General features: G+C 41.6%; 1 protein-coding gene across 2 annotated transcripts in view; it reads right to left on the bottom strand.

Annotated features, from left to right (window-relative positions):
- The window catches only part of GOLPH3 (golgi phosphoprotein 3), a 30048-nt gene extending 16738 nt beyond the window's left edge, over positions 1-13310 (bottom strand). Inside the window, exon 1 of one of the 2 annotated variants that reach the window (XM_060761350.2) lies at positions 12884-13310. In XM_060761350.2, coding sequence (XP_060617333.2) covers positions 12884-13138 — 255 coding nt within the window. In that variant the 5' untranslated portion in view covers positions 13139-13310. The remainder of the gene's footprint in view (positions 1-12883) is intronic. The other variant, XM_060761349.2, reaches the window with a different exon arrangement.
- Between the last annotated feature and the right edge of the window lie 1119 nt (positions 13311-14429).

The raw sequence follows: 14429 nt of genomic DNA, 5'->3' as shown, positions 1-14429 counted from the left end.
CCCCACCTTGCTCTGGCCTTTCCAAGCAAGCTTTCAAAATAGTTTTGTTTGTTTTTTTCACAACCCCCTTACCTCTAGTTTCAATTGCAAAAAAACTTAGCTTTTGCCAAAATGTTCCATTAGTCTGAACATTTGTGAGTTAAATCTGAGGCCCCATCTACACTGCCACATAATCCAGTTTCACAATACAGATTAACTGTATTGAACTGAATTATATCACTGTGTAGACTCATATAATTCAGCTCAATGCAGTTAATATGCATTCTGATACTGGATTATATGGCAGTGTAGATCCAGCTTGAGCGAGTTCATATTGATTTACAAAACAAAGTAATGCATTGACTTTAAATTTAACAAGAGCATTTTAATCTCTCATTTGAAGGGTATTCTAATTTTTTTCAAAATATACTACTATATACATTTCCCAATCACACTGCAAGAGCGTGTTTTTTCTATAAATATTGGATGTAATGTAGTGCAGGCACCCAGTGAGGCACAATAGTGGTGCTCTACATTTTTTAAAGTCAGGACAAGAACTTCTAGAAACACAATGACCACAATCTCCCCCTTTGCAAAGACTTCACATACACACTCCACACACATTATTATAATTCAGTTGTTAATTAACTTCTCTGAAATCAGTAGATCTAGATGATACTTCAGTCTCTCTTCAACAGTTTTCCAATTAAAGGACAGCTTTGTAAAATTGTCTTTATGCCTTCATATCAGCCACACCATTTTTACCATTCATCCCTCATGACAATTGGATTGTAAAGCACTATGCAGTGATGTGGTATATGAATAAATGCTAATTGACAAGTATTAACAGCACCATCCTGTTTTATACTACTGATAGCATCCGATAAGTGCTTTGAGCATTCAGGAAGACAACAGGGAAACACTTATTAAAAATGAAATATAACACATAAAACCATACTTCGTTTTCTAGATGTGTTATATGAAGTTTTCCCCCAAAAGCTATGCAGCCCCTCAGTAACATATGGTGTAACTTCTGCAACTTAAGGGGTTTTTTTTTTGTTATAGCATGAAATAAAGACACCAATATACTACTATCCGAACATTTCAAAGCTATACATTGGCTATATTCCACATATGATACATCTGGGAGGCTGCTTAATTGCTATGATTGCTTTGCTATCAATCTAAGAGTATGAAACAATTTATAAGAGGTCTGCATGTTTTTTTTTTTAATTTGTTATATTTGAGGACAATTACTGCTCTTACAATGGCCAACAATTCTCACCACGAGAAACATGAAACTATCACCTTCTGAAGACTATGCAACTTCTGCAAATTCTGTATTTTTAGGAAAAAATATCTGAAAACAAAAATATCTGAACAGAAAAAAACAGTCAAATACACTGATGTCTTATTCTTGATATCTGACTAAAAACCATGTTTAAAGGAATCAATGTTATTAGGAAATAAATTATATTAACCATTAATTCTGTACAGAAAAGGAAGAAATAAAAGAGATGGTAAAGTTTTTAGGATTTTTGTTTGGCTAGGGATTTTTTAGTTTAGTTTTTTTTTTTTTACTATTTCTGTGCTTTTGGGGAGCTCAACCAGCTTTCTGCAAATTGATTGCTTGTTATCCATTTCAGATCAGGTATTAACTAAGTGTTCAGAATTATAAAAAGTAATTAATGATCAATTTAATAATAATAATTGGGTTTCTTATCTGCCTGACCTCATGGCTCAAGGCAAGTAACAACATTGCTAAAAACACACAATAATCTAAAAACATTCTACAAAATACACATATTAAAACATATTTCTACAAAATGCATATTGAAATGCACAGAACCAAGATTAAACGTAAGACACAAGTTTAAAATTTGTGATTAAAATTGGCTGGGTGGGCCCAAGACCCAGATAATTTAGATACTGTAGTTTTTAAAATCCGACAGCAAATTTAGCTGTCAGAGCTCTTCTTGCAGGTCATTCGACAATCATGGGGCAGCTGATGAAAAGGTTCTCTGGGTGACAGTAGCTAGTCTGGTTCTGGCAGGCTGGACTAGCCACCCCACAAGACCTAAGTGTTTGGGGCAGACTGAACAGGAGGAGGCGATCCTGTAGGTAAAGGCTAATTTCCTGTGTTTTAGGGATCTCTGGCTTGATGAAGAAGGGTGCCATGCTTTCCTGGTTAAGCCCTCTGTACAGGATTTTAGGGACAAGTGGGTGGACAAATGAAGTTGTATACAATAAGCCCCTCTTATAAGGAGCCCGGTTTAAGGCACAGATTAGTTTTAATGTATATACTCAGATTTAGCATTTGGGATAGATTCTTTTGCTCAACTGACCACATGCTACTTAGCAATATCTAGGATTGACCTGATGTGGTTTGGACATGGCATAGAGTGTCCTAGATACCTATAATTTTCAGAACAAACCTGCCTCAATAAATGTACCTGAGAATTCACAGCTGCCATAGCAACCAAGGATCTATCTGAATGTGTATCCTAGCTGTGTAGCAGGCTGCCCGGTTTATTTCTCATTTGGTAGCAATGTTGATGACTAAGCCCTTTCATTCACAGAGACACCACAAGTGGAAACTGACTTGACGGCAAGTAACAATAAAATGGGACTTACACTATTTATCAATGGGAATCTTTCACTATTTATTTGTCATATATCAACTACCAGCTGATTAAAGTTGGTTGTTTTTTGTTGTTTATTCATTCAGTCGCTTCCAACTCTTCGTGGCCCCAGAGGCTAATGAATCCAGATGTTTCCCAGATGACCCGTGTCATTACTATTCTTGCTAATTCTGGCAATTATCCTATCACAGACCTTCAAGAGCCCCAGACAGAAGGCTTAAATCAAGTCAATTTCTACAACAGTTGCCAAGTACTTTCTCTAATTAGCTAAAACTCAAGCTTCCCTCTGTTTATTATAAATTGCAAATACTGAGTAGCAAGGAGGAAAACTGAAGCAGTTTCACTGAATTCAAATTAATATGGATTCGAAACAATCTGAATTACTATTTCAAATCACTAATCTCCACAAAGCGATCTATCTTTTTTCTCACATCAATGTCTGCACTTTCTCTTGCAGAATATACTCAAGCAACAAAAAGTATAAAATTGTCACAATTTATAATAATTTTTACAAGCAAAAGTTTTTCATGTCCTTTGTAGACTGGGATCTGTTCCAATTTTGAGTCTATGAAAGACAGTTTATAGCAGAACTACTTATTGCTCAACTTTACTGGATAAATTTCAGTTGTTTGACATTCAAATGCTTGGAACAGGTTAGCCTACTAGATGCTTAGTTTTGTCCATCTTGCTTGATATAAAAATAATCCAGTTACTGGATATTTTTCAAAGTACTTCTGTCCCTCAACAAATGCACTACTATGTGCAACAAAATTTTCTTCCCCAAGACCTATGTTATGTACATAAAAGATTTATTGAATGAGTCAACATATATGAAAAATAAAAAAGCAAACAGAATGGAAAACATTTGAAAGAAAAGGAGAGAAATTCTGCAATACTTTACTCAAATAGTGCAGTTTTCTGCATCACTAACTACAGCCTTACAGAAAAAAATTCAATGTATTCTCAATTCTCCATATACCTAAAAACAGATAAATAATTTTATCCAAGATTGTAATACAACTAGCATTTCAGTGTGTAAGCCAGATCTTCCACCTCAGCTGCACCACATATAAAGAGTCTATTTAATACTAGGCTGCCCTGGAATCTTCCTTGTTGGATCACTGTGTCCATTTGCTCAAACCGCAGTTGAGTAAACACCATAAGCTGTTCTTATTTCCCTGGAAAGGATATATTTTTTCTTCTTGAAATTAAATTGTTATTTCTACTATCTATTTCATAAATCTAGTAGGTAGACATGGTAGACATGGCTGTCTGTACTCTAACATCTAAGACAGATGACTTTTCTCTTACAATGAAATCTAAAGACCTCCAAAAAAACCCCACCTGTTTCCAGCTTCAGGGCAGCAGCAGTGACACTCTTGTCTCTCAAATTCTCAGTCTCTCTTGAGCCTTCCATCTCATTCAGTCACTATTTCTGAGACACAAGAGTGGAGAAGGACTGGGGATATGAGAGACAAATAAACAGAAGTACCACAGTAGCCACTCTTGAAGGCAGCAGACAATTTTTTCAATTTCCTGCCATTTCACAGATTCTCAGTCTCTTTCCAATCTCTTGTCCCATACACAATACAGGTTGTGAACAAATATGACATAAGGCTATTTCAAAAAGGTACTGTACTCAATTTCTTTTTATAAAAAAGACACCAAACACTTCTGGTTCCAAGCATTTGAGCTAAGTTCTATCCAACCTGTATTACTTGTTTTAAAACATTTTTTGTTAGATTGGGAGAAACCAAATAAGATGATAGCACCTTAGAGAATGTGGATAGGATTTTTCTTACGTTTTAATTATTTGCTCATTTATCTCATGAGGCTCACTATACTTATATGTCTAGGTAACAGCTAAGAATTCATAATTTACAACATGTTTTAAACATTAATCTTAAATGTTTAAACTATGTTGTTTAATTCTCTGTTAGTCTGCATTCACATTTCTCTTCCTATCTATCGTACCATCTGCTTGCCATCACCTCCTCTTTTCTTTGTCAAGCAGACGGGTTCGTCATTTTTGCCAGAAATATGAATTGAATGTTTGGTGATCAAAATCAGGCCACACGTATTAGACCCTGTATTGTTCAGATGATCCAAATGCTAGTAATAATATATGAATGTACTGTTTTGCCAAACATTTTGGCACAGTAAGCCAAATATGAATGTGCTGTATGGTAGTAGAAGCAGCCTGTTCACACTAGTTTCCCTTTCCAATGAACATCTCACAAAGACATCCCTTCCCTTCCCGATATTTTTATGACATCAAGGCTGTGTATACAGAGTACACTGCTTGTTCATATTGTGCCTTATTAAGCCAAAATTCCACTATCATCAATAAAACACTGAAATATATGAGATGAAGATGGCACAACTGTTTTGTAGTAGTCTTGTGATACCTTGAACACTAACTTATTTTATTACAGCATATCTTTTCATGGATTTCAGTTTCATTATTTAATGAAGTGAGCTGTAATCCATGAAGTTGCGTGCCATGATAAGATAGACTCTATTGCTTTTGCAGCAACAAGTTAACCCTGCTGAGTACATGCACATTCACAAAAACTGAGCTTATAGACCACTTATATTCCCTCTAGGTGTCATTAGGGCAATTTTGCAACACTGCTGTTCTCTGACACAGGAGGTTTTTGAAATAAAGCTTCCTGCAATTCTAAAAGAAGCCAGAGAGGTACTGGGATACTGCTCCCAAACACACTTAATATACATCATACATGGCAACTACAGTGAATGAGAATACAGTCACATTCCACTGACTACAGCAATGCTTCCCAAACTGTACAACATCAAGGATCAGCCAGTTTTCAAATGTACAAGAAACTATATATGTATATGCATATGTATGTGTATATATGTACATGTTTATGTACTGCATCTTGTTTCCAATGCCTTGCACCACCTGCTTAAGCACTATGCGGTAAACAATACACGTAAGTGCATAAAAGGTAAGTGCTACCTGGCTCATCCTCAAATGTCATTCAGCCAGTCATGTTGGCCCTCACTGGCTGGTGACCCAAGGGCAACATCCATCCCAGTCCAACACTAGATATGCCCAGAGGTTCTTTCACCTAGTTTGTAAGTTTTTAGCGAGGTTTTCCAGTAACGCTGGGACAGCACAACTAAATCTGCAATCTTCTACTCCATATGGAAACCACTACAGGTAGAGGGGTGGGGGAAAATAGGAGCTCTGTAATGGTGTCAGTACTGTAACTGTTGCACCGTAACTACTACAAATAAAAGCTGGAACGTGAATTTTAAATATTTATCTAAGAATTTAGAAAGCAAAGTAGCAACTACGCTAGCACATTCTAACAGATCATAACTTAAATTGGCATTTACACAATATAGAACCGGCTGCCATCTTTCAAAAATACACCAGCAAAGATCCGTTTTCAAGAAGCATTAAATTAAACCATCCTCAAAAGGGAGACTCCTGCAACATTGTTTCTCTTCTCATGTCTAGTTCTATTACAAGGCCAAAAAGCTTTGTCCCTCACCTATTCTCTACAAATAAGAAATACAATAATCTACACCCTTAGATTATTGTGTTTCTCAGATTCACACATATTTAACTGATAACTTTCAAATATGTTCGTAAACAATTGAGAGTTGATGGGAGCAGTGAAGGGAGTAGTGACAACCTGAAATTATTTAGGGAAGAGAGAACGAAAACATATTTCAAGACACGACCTGGGAGAATGGGCAATCAAATGGCAACTTACATTCAATATAAGCAGGCATATATATGGTAAAAAAAATCCCAACTTTACTACAGATGGGACATCAACTGACAATGAGTGATCAGGAAAGGATTATGGCAGATAGCTCAACAAAAAAAGTTACGTCCCTATGCAAGTGCCATAAAAGAGAGAAATTTCATATTGGGCACAATCTGGAAAAATAATTGAAAGTAAATCTGGCAATACCATATTACCTTATAGTCCAACCGCATCTGGAATACTGTTTAGAGTTATTATAAGTAAATGTTAAGGTTTCCCCTGGACATTAAGTCTAGTCGTGTCTGACTCTGGGAGGTGATGTTCATCTCCATTTCTAAGTCGAAGAGCCGGCATTATCCATAGACACCTCCAAGATCATGTGGCCAGCATGACTGCATGGAGTGCCGTTACCTTCCTGCAGAAGCGGTACCTATTGATCTACAAACACTTGCATGTTTTCGAACTGCTAGTTTGGCAGAAGCTGGGCCTAACAGCAGGAGCTCACTCCGCTCCCCGGATTAGAACCACCGATCTTTCAGTCAGAAAGTTCAGCAGCTCAGAAGTTTAATCCACTGCACCACCACTACACCTGTAAACTATATTTATGTTCAACTCAAAAAGGGGACCAAAATGGACAAGAGGACAAAGTAATTGTGCTGTGAGGAATAAACATAAATAATATTCGTTAAACAAGGGGGGAAACATTGTCTAAAATTATGCATGATATGAAGAAATCAAAAGAAAAGATTGTCCTTCCTTCTCATGCTAGAATCCACATCTCCCTATGAAACGGAATCATTAGAGATACTGGATAATACTTCTTCACACAACACACACTAATATTCTAGATTTCATCGTCACAAGATATGTGATCACTTCAGGACCTCAAATAGTTACTATGCACTGCCTCTAGCATCCAAGAATGGTGGTTGTTACTGAGTGGTTTTAAATTGTTTATGGCCATATCATGGGGTTGTCTTGGTAGGAGTCACTGAATTTGCCTTTATCTTCCTCTGTGGCTGTGAGTGTTTGATTTGCCTAAGGTAACTCAATGGTTTCAATGGCAGAGTGGGAATCTGAACCCTGTTCTACAGAATCATAACCCAATTGTAAAAACACTACACCACAATGCTTCTATATTTCAGTTGCTGGAGAAGGAAACATGGCAGAGGCTTTCTTTGGGCAACCAGTAGCCTCTGTGCAAGTTTTTGGACAGAAAGACTGAAGATCCGGCTTGGCTATTTTTATGTTCCTACTAGTTCTAAGGTAAACATCATTCAGGATGGAAACTCAAACACATCTCTTAATTCACGCTTGTAAAGATTCTGCAGAGAGAAGATCCCAGCTACCTTCAGTTCCTATTATCATGAAATCTTTCTCCTCGTCCCAAAACAGTGATTAGGATGCTGTAAGTATTTTTGTTCTGTTTTCTCGTATCTGATTTAACGGTAATGACCTATGGTTACTGTTGCTGCTGCTCTACTTCTAACCTACACTAGATCAACAATCTCATCCTTTTATGATTATGACCCCAATCTGCAACAGAACAGAAGAGCACTTTGAGGCCAAAGGGCAACAGGAATAGAAGAACATGACCTGTATGATTATCACGATTATTTCGCAGAGTTCCTGGGTGATTGGAAAAACTTGTGGAATAGCACTCTCCATCCCAGCTCCAACCTTTCCTCTTAACAGCCTTCCTTTGTAGCTGTCTCTCACCTTCATTGTTTTATAATCTTGTATATTTTTATTGCATACATTGGCAAGTTTGCTTTATATTATATGGCACTGTATTTTTCTGGATAACTGTTTTACAATTAGATTGTATAGATTTGTTTCTTTTGTCGCTCTGTGGTGTATGCACACACATAAATATTTCAGATTGTACATCTTTGGCAAGACTCGCTATTTTGGGCTGTTTTACTTGTAGAGTTGCATGTACACTGATGGTGCTAGGTAAATAAATGACCATAACCATCACTGCCTTGCTACCCCATAATCCAGTCTCACTGTTTTGCCTCCTCAAACATCTTACAGTTGGCCCACCACATCTATGGATTCTATATCCATAGATTTCACTACTCACAACAAATAAATGACCACCACCATCATCACAGACTTGCTCCCATCCTCCAACCTCTCTATTTTGCCTCCTCAAACAGCTTACAGTCGGCCCGCCACAACCATGGATTCTGTAGCCACAGATTCCACTACTCACAACTTTAAAATACTTTTTAAAATCCACAAAATAAAATTTTGATTTTACCATTTGATACAAGGAACACCATTTTATTAAATCATTGTATATAATGCATCCACACGTTTTGGTTTCTACGACAGGAGTGATACTCCTGGAAACAAACCTCAACAGGGTGCATCTACAGGCATGGACCAACTTTGGCCCACCTCCAGGTGTTTTGGACTTCAACTCCCACAGTACCTCAGTTTACCAGCTGTTAAGAATTGTGGGAGTTGAAATCCAAACACCTGGAGGACCAAAGTTGGCCCATGCCTGATCTACACTGTAAAATGAATACAGTCTGGCAGCACTTTAACTACTATAGCTCAATGTTACAGAATCCTGGGAGCAGTAGTTTCATAGAACCATTACATTTGTGTTGTCAAAGGCTTTCATGGCCGGAATCACTGGGTTGCTGTGAGTTTTCCAGGCTGTATGGCCATGTTTCAGGAGCATTCTCTCCTGATGTTTCACCTGATTCTACGGTATGCATCCTCACAGGTTTGTTCATACACCACTTGCCTCATTCCCACAGACCTCTGAACATCTTTCAAGTGGGAGAGTTCCATTCAGAAGTCTGTGGTAATGAGGAAAGTGTGTGTGTGTGTGTGTGTGTGTGTGTGTGTGTGTGTGTGTGTGTGGAGCAGGGGTCCTCAAACTAAGGCCCGGGGGCCAGATATGGCCCTCCAAGGTTAATGATCCGGACGTCGATCAGGGTCAAACTAAGTTTGAAATTACTTGAAAGCACACAACAACAACAACAATCTTATCTCATCAGGTAAAAGCAGACCCACACTTCCCATTGAAATACTAATAAGTTTATATTTGTTAAAATTGTTCTTCATTTTAATTATTCTATTGTTTTAAGTGTTTTTTGCACTACAAATAAGATATGTGCAGGCTTCATAGGAATTTGTTCATTTTTTTCATATTATAATCCGGCCCTCCCACAGTTTGAAGGACTGTGACCTGGCCCTCTGTTTAAAAAGTTTGAGGAGCCTTGCTGTGGAGTATTTCAGGTGGGTGAGATTTGTTCAGAGGTCTGTAGGAATGAGACAGACAAGAGTTCTTTCTCCCACCTGAAACACTCTATAGATACAATAATAATAAACTTAATTTTTAACTCGTCGCTTTCTTGGAGGGATTCAGGGCGGCTTCCAAAAACAAAAATTGGCGAGGATTTAATGCCATGTGCTAATAACAAATTTAAAACACTTAAAGCAAACAATTAAAAATTAAACAATTGAAAAACCTTGGCTAGAAGATATAACATATAACTCAGGCCTCATCAATAACCCCAATTAGTAGTGAAGCTGTTAAAATCTGTATAAAATATAAAAATATAACATATATATATAGCTTTTCAATAAGTTAAGAAATCTTGCCAACATTGTCAGATGCGTTAGAATCGGAGGTAAAAACTAATAATCTTCCTCTCCGTAAGCTAACATACAAAAGTAAGTTATTTAGTTGTTTCTTGAAGGAAAGGAGAGAACAGGCTCTTCTGATTTCTTTAGGGAGAGAGTTCCAGAGGGAAGGGGTAACCATGGAGAAGCCCCCCCCCCCTTCCCACTAGCTGCACTTGAGACAGGGTGGGACTGAGAGGAGGGCCTCCTCCATAGTTCGCAGTATCCAGGTGGGTTTGTAAGCAGGGATGAGGTTTGTTAAATAGTCTGGTACCTATTTAGGGCTTTATAGGTAAGAACCAGGACTTTGTATTTAGCCCAGAAGCGAACCGGTAGCCAGTGGAGCTGCCGTAACATGGACATTGTCCGCTCCCAAATATAAATTTAATGTCCAGGTAAAAGTTTTCCCTGGACATTAAATCTAGTCATGTCCTTCTCTGGGGGATGGTGCTCATCTCCCATTTCTGAGCCGAAGAATCAGCATGGTCCATAGACACCTCCTAGGTTATGTGGCCAGTATGACTGCATAGAGCACCATTACCTTCCCGCCGAAACGGTGCCTATTGATCTACTCACATTTGCATGTTTTTGAACTGCTAGGTTGGCAGAAGCTGGGGCTAACAATAGGAGCTCACCCACTTCTCCAGATTTGCACTGGTACTGTGGCGCAGCTGGCTGCGGAGTCAGCTGCATTAAGATCACTACCGATCGAAAGGTCATGAGTTCAGAGTTAGCCCAGGTCGGAGTGAGCTTCTGACCAATTTGTGTGGCTTGCGGTCGACCTTTGCAGCCCGAAAGACAGTTGCATAGGTCAAGTAGGAAATTTAGGTACCATGTAAGCAGGGAGGTTAATTTAACTAATTTACGACACCATAAAAATCTTCAGTAAGCATGCAAAGAATGAGAAAGTACTTCATCAGTGTCACAAATGGACGGTGAAGTGACAGCTCCCCTGGTGGCCAGAATACTCTCATCAAAGCTGGAATGTTAAGTAGTCTCTGTGTGTCTGTCTATATATGTTGTGTGTCTATGGCATTGAATGTTTGCCATGCATATGTACATTGTAATCCGCCCTGAGTCCCCTGCAGGGTGAGAAGGCTGTTTGGCTGTTTGGCTGTGCATTTAAGTAATCAGACCTAATTTGCCAAATAGTCACTATGGAATGTTTTTATGTTGAATGTTTTTATATTGTGTAAATGCTATTTTAGATTGTAAGTCGCTCAGAGCACCTTGGTGGAGAGCGACTAATTAAGAAATAAAGTGAAGTGAAGAGAAGCGAAGAAGGGTGGAATATAAATACTGCAAATAAATAAATAAACAAACAATCGACCTTTCAGTTAGCAAGTTCAGCAGCTCAGCAATTTAACCCACTGCACCACTTGAGGACCCTCCCATATCTATATCTATAGATAGATAGACACTCCACTTGCCTCATTCCCACAGACCCCTGAACACACCTCTGTGGATGTTTGCCACAGATGTAGGCAAAACATCAGGACAGAATGTTCCTGCCACATAACCATGCAACCTGGAAAACTCAGCCTCACCAAACTACAACTCCCAGAATTCCATAATAGTTAAAGTCATGTCAAAAGTGCCTTTATTGTCGAAGGCCTTCATGGCCGGAATCACTGGGTTGTTGTAGGTTTTTTTGGGCTATATGGCCATGGTCTAGAGGCATTCTCTCCTGACGTTTCGCCTGCATCTATGGCAAGCATCATGAGATGGCATGACACATTAGACCTCACCTCTGAGGATGCTTGCCATAGATGCAGGCGAAACATCAGGAGAGAATGCCTCTAGACCATGGCCATAAAGCCCAAAAAAACCTACAACAACCCAGTGCCTTAATTGTATGGTGTCAATGCATCCAGGTCTGGGCCAACTTCGGCCCTCCCTCCAGGGGTTTTGGACTTCAACTCCCACAATTCCTAACAGCCGATAGGCTGTTAGGAATTGTGGGAGTTGAAGTCCAAAACCTAGAGTGAGGGCCGAAGTTGGCCCAGGCCTGCTCTGGAGTCTTGTCCCCCAAAAAGCCCTCCAAATGCGGCCTTATCTGCAAAGAGTGCTGGTGCCTCACCAAACTACAAGTCCCAGAATTCCGTAACAGTTAAAGTCATGTCAAAAGTGCCTTCATTAGGTTCTTGTAGGTTTTTTCGGGCTATAGGGCCATGTTCTAGAGGCATTTCTCCTGACATTTCGCCTTCATCTATTGCAAGCATCCTCAGAGGCAGTGAGGTCCTCACTGCCTCTGAGACCTCACTCCCTCTGAGGATGCTTGCCATAGATGCAGGCGAAACGTCAGGAGAAATGCCTCTAGAACATGGCCCTATAGCCCGAAAAAACCTACAAGAACCTAGTGATTCCAGCCATGAAAGCCTTCGACAATACAGTGCCTTCATTGTATGTTGTCAATGCATCTAGGTCTGGGCCAACTTCAGCCCTCCCTCCAGGGGTTTTGGACTTCAACTCCCACAATTGTGGGAGTTGAAGTCCAAAACCCTTGGAGGGAGGGCCGAAGTTGGCCCAGGCCTGTTCTTGAGTCCCCCCCCCCCAAAAAAGCTGTGCCAAAGAGTGCTAGTGCCTCACCAAACTACAACTCCCATAATTCCATAACATGTGAAAAGTGCCTTAATTGTATGGTGTCAATGCATCCAGGCCTGGGCCAACTTCGGCCTTCCCTCCAGGGGGTTTGGACTCCAACTCCCACAATTCCTAGGAATTGTGGGAGTTGGAGTCCAAACCCCCTGTAGGGAGGGCCGAAGTTGGCCCAGGCCTGCTCTGGAGTCAAGCCCCCCCCCCCCCCCGCAATGCGGCCTGCTTGTCCAGGCGAGCCCGGCGTCGTGGTGGTGGTGGTGTTGGTGGGCGCACCTCTCGGTCCTTGAGGCCCAGGAGCAGCACCTCCTCCATGAGCGTCAGCCGCGTTTCCTTGGAGTCGCCCTTCTCCTCGTCGCCGGCGTCGTCCCTCCGCCCGTCCTCCTCGGGGCCTCCTCCGGAGCCGGGCCCCCCGCCGCCTCCTCCTCCGCCCAGGCCTCCCCCGGCCACCCGGTCCTTGTCGGCGGCGCTGCGGGAGGCCTCGGTGCGGCGCTGGACTAGGCCCGAGTTGCGCTGGGTCAGCGAAGTCATGGCGGAGGGGAGAGGGAAGGGGAGAAGAAGGAAGGAGAGAGGGAGGCTGAGGCAGAGGCCCGGCCCGCGCTCTCCTCAGGAGCCAAGCGACGGCGGCGGCAGCGAAGGCTTCTCTTCCAATATGGCGGACCAGGCTTCCCTCCGCTGACGCCAGAAGAGGAGGAGGAGGAGGAGGAGGATGTGGCAGCAGGGAGGGGGAGCTGGAGGAGGAGGAGGAGGAGGAGGAGGAAGGCCGGCTTCACAGGCCTCTCAGGCAGCAACCACAACACAACACGCCCCCAGGTCTTCCCCTCAGGTTCTGCCCAAGCCAAGCTGAGGTAAGCTAGACGCCTTCCCTTTCCTCCTGCAAGATGGTGTTGCATTTAAAGAAGTACAAACAAACACAGATGCACACAAACTCTGTATGTGTTTGACTACATCTTTTGTTGTTGTTCATTCGTTCATTCGTTCCCGACTCTCCACGACAGAGCTCCCTGTCGGCCGTCACCACCCCCAACTCCTTCAAGGTCTATATCTACATCTATCTATATACTAGCCGTCCCCTGCCACACGTTTTGTTATTGTTCATTCATTCAGTCGTCTCCGACTCTTCGTGACCTCATGGACCAGCCCACGCCAGAGCTCCCTGTCGGCCGTCACCACCCCCAGCTCCTTCAAGGTCTGTATCTCCATTTATCTATATACTAGCCATCCCCTGCCATGCGTTCTGTTATTGTTCATTCGTTCCAGACTCTTCGTGACCTCATGGACCAGCCCACGCCAGAGATCCCTGTCGGCCGCCACCACCCCCAGCTCCTTCAAGGTTTATATCTACATCTATCTATATACTAGCCATCCCTTACCATGCGTTTTGTTATTGTTCATTCGTTCCAGACTCTTCGTGACCTCATGGACCAGCCCACGCCAGAGATCCCTGTCGGCCGCCACCACCCCCAGCTCCTTCAAGGTCTATATCTACATCTATCTATATACTAGCCGTCCCCTGCCACACGTTTTGTTATTGTTCATCCGTTCAGTCGTTCCCGACTCTTTGTGACCTCATGGACCATCCCACGCCAGAGCTCCCTGTCGGCCGTCACCACCCCCCGCTCCTTCAAGGTCTATTTCTTGTTGTTGTTCATTCGTTCAGTCGTCTCCGACTCTTCATGACCTCCTGGACCAGTCCACGCCAGAGCTCCCTTTCGGCTGTCACCACCCCCAGCTCCTTCAAGGTCTATATCTACATCTGTCTATGTACTAGCCATCCACTGACACGCGTTTTGTTATTGTTCATTCATTCAGTCATTCCCAA

Source organism: Anolis sagrei, chromosome 2 (assembly GCF_037176765.1).
Source record: "Anolis sagrei isolate rAnoSag1 chromosome 2, rAnoSag1.mat, whole genome shotgun sequence".
NCBI lineage: Eukaryota > Metazoa > Chordata > Lepidosauria > Squamata > Dactyloidae > Anolis > Anolis sagrei.
The sequence above is the reverse complement of the archived record's forward strand: the minus strand, read 5'-3'. Positions and strand labels throughout refer to the sequence as shown.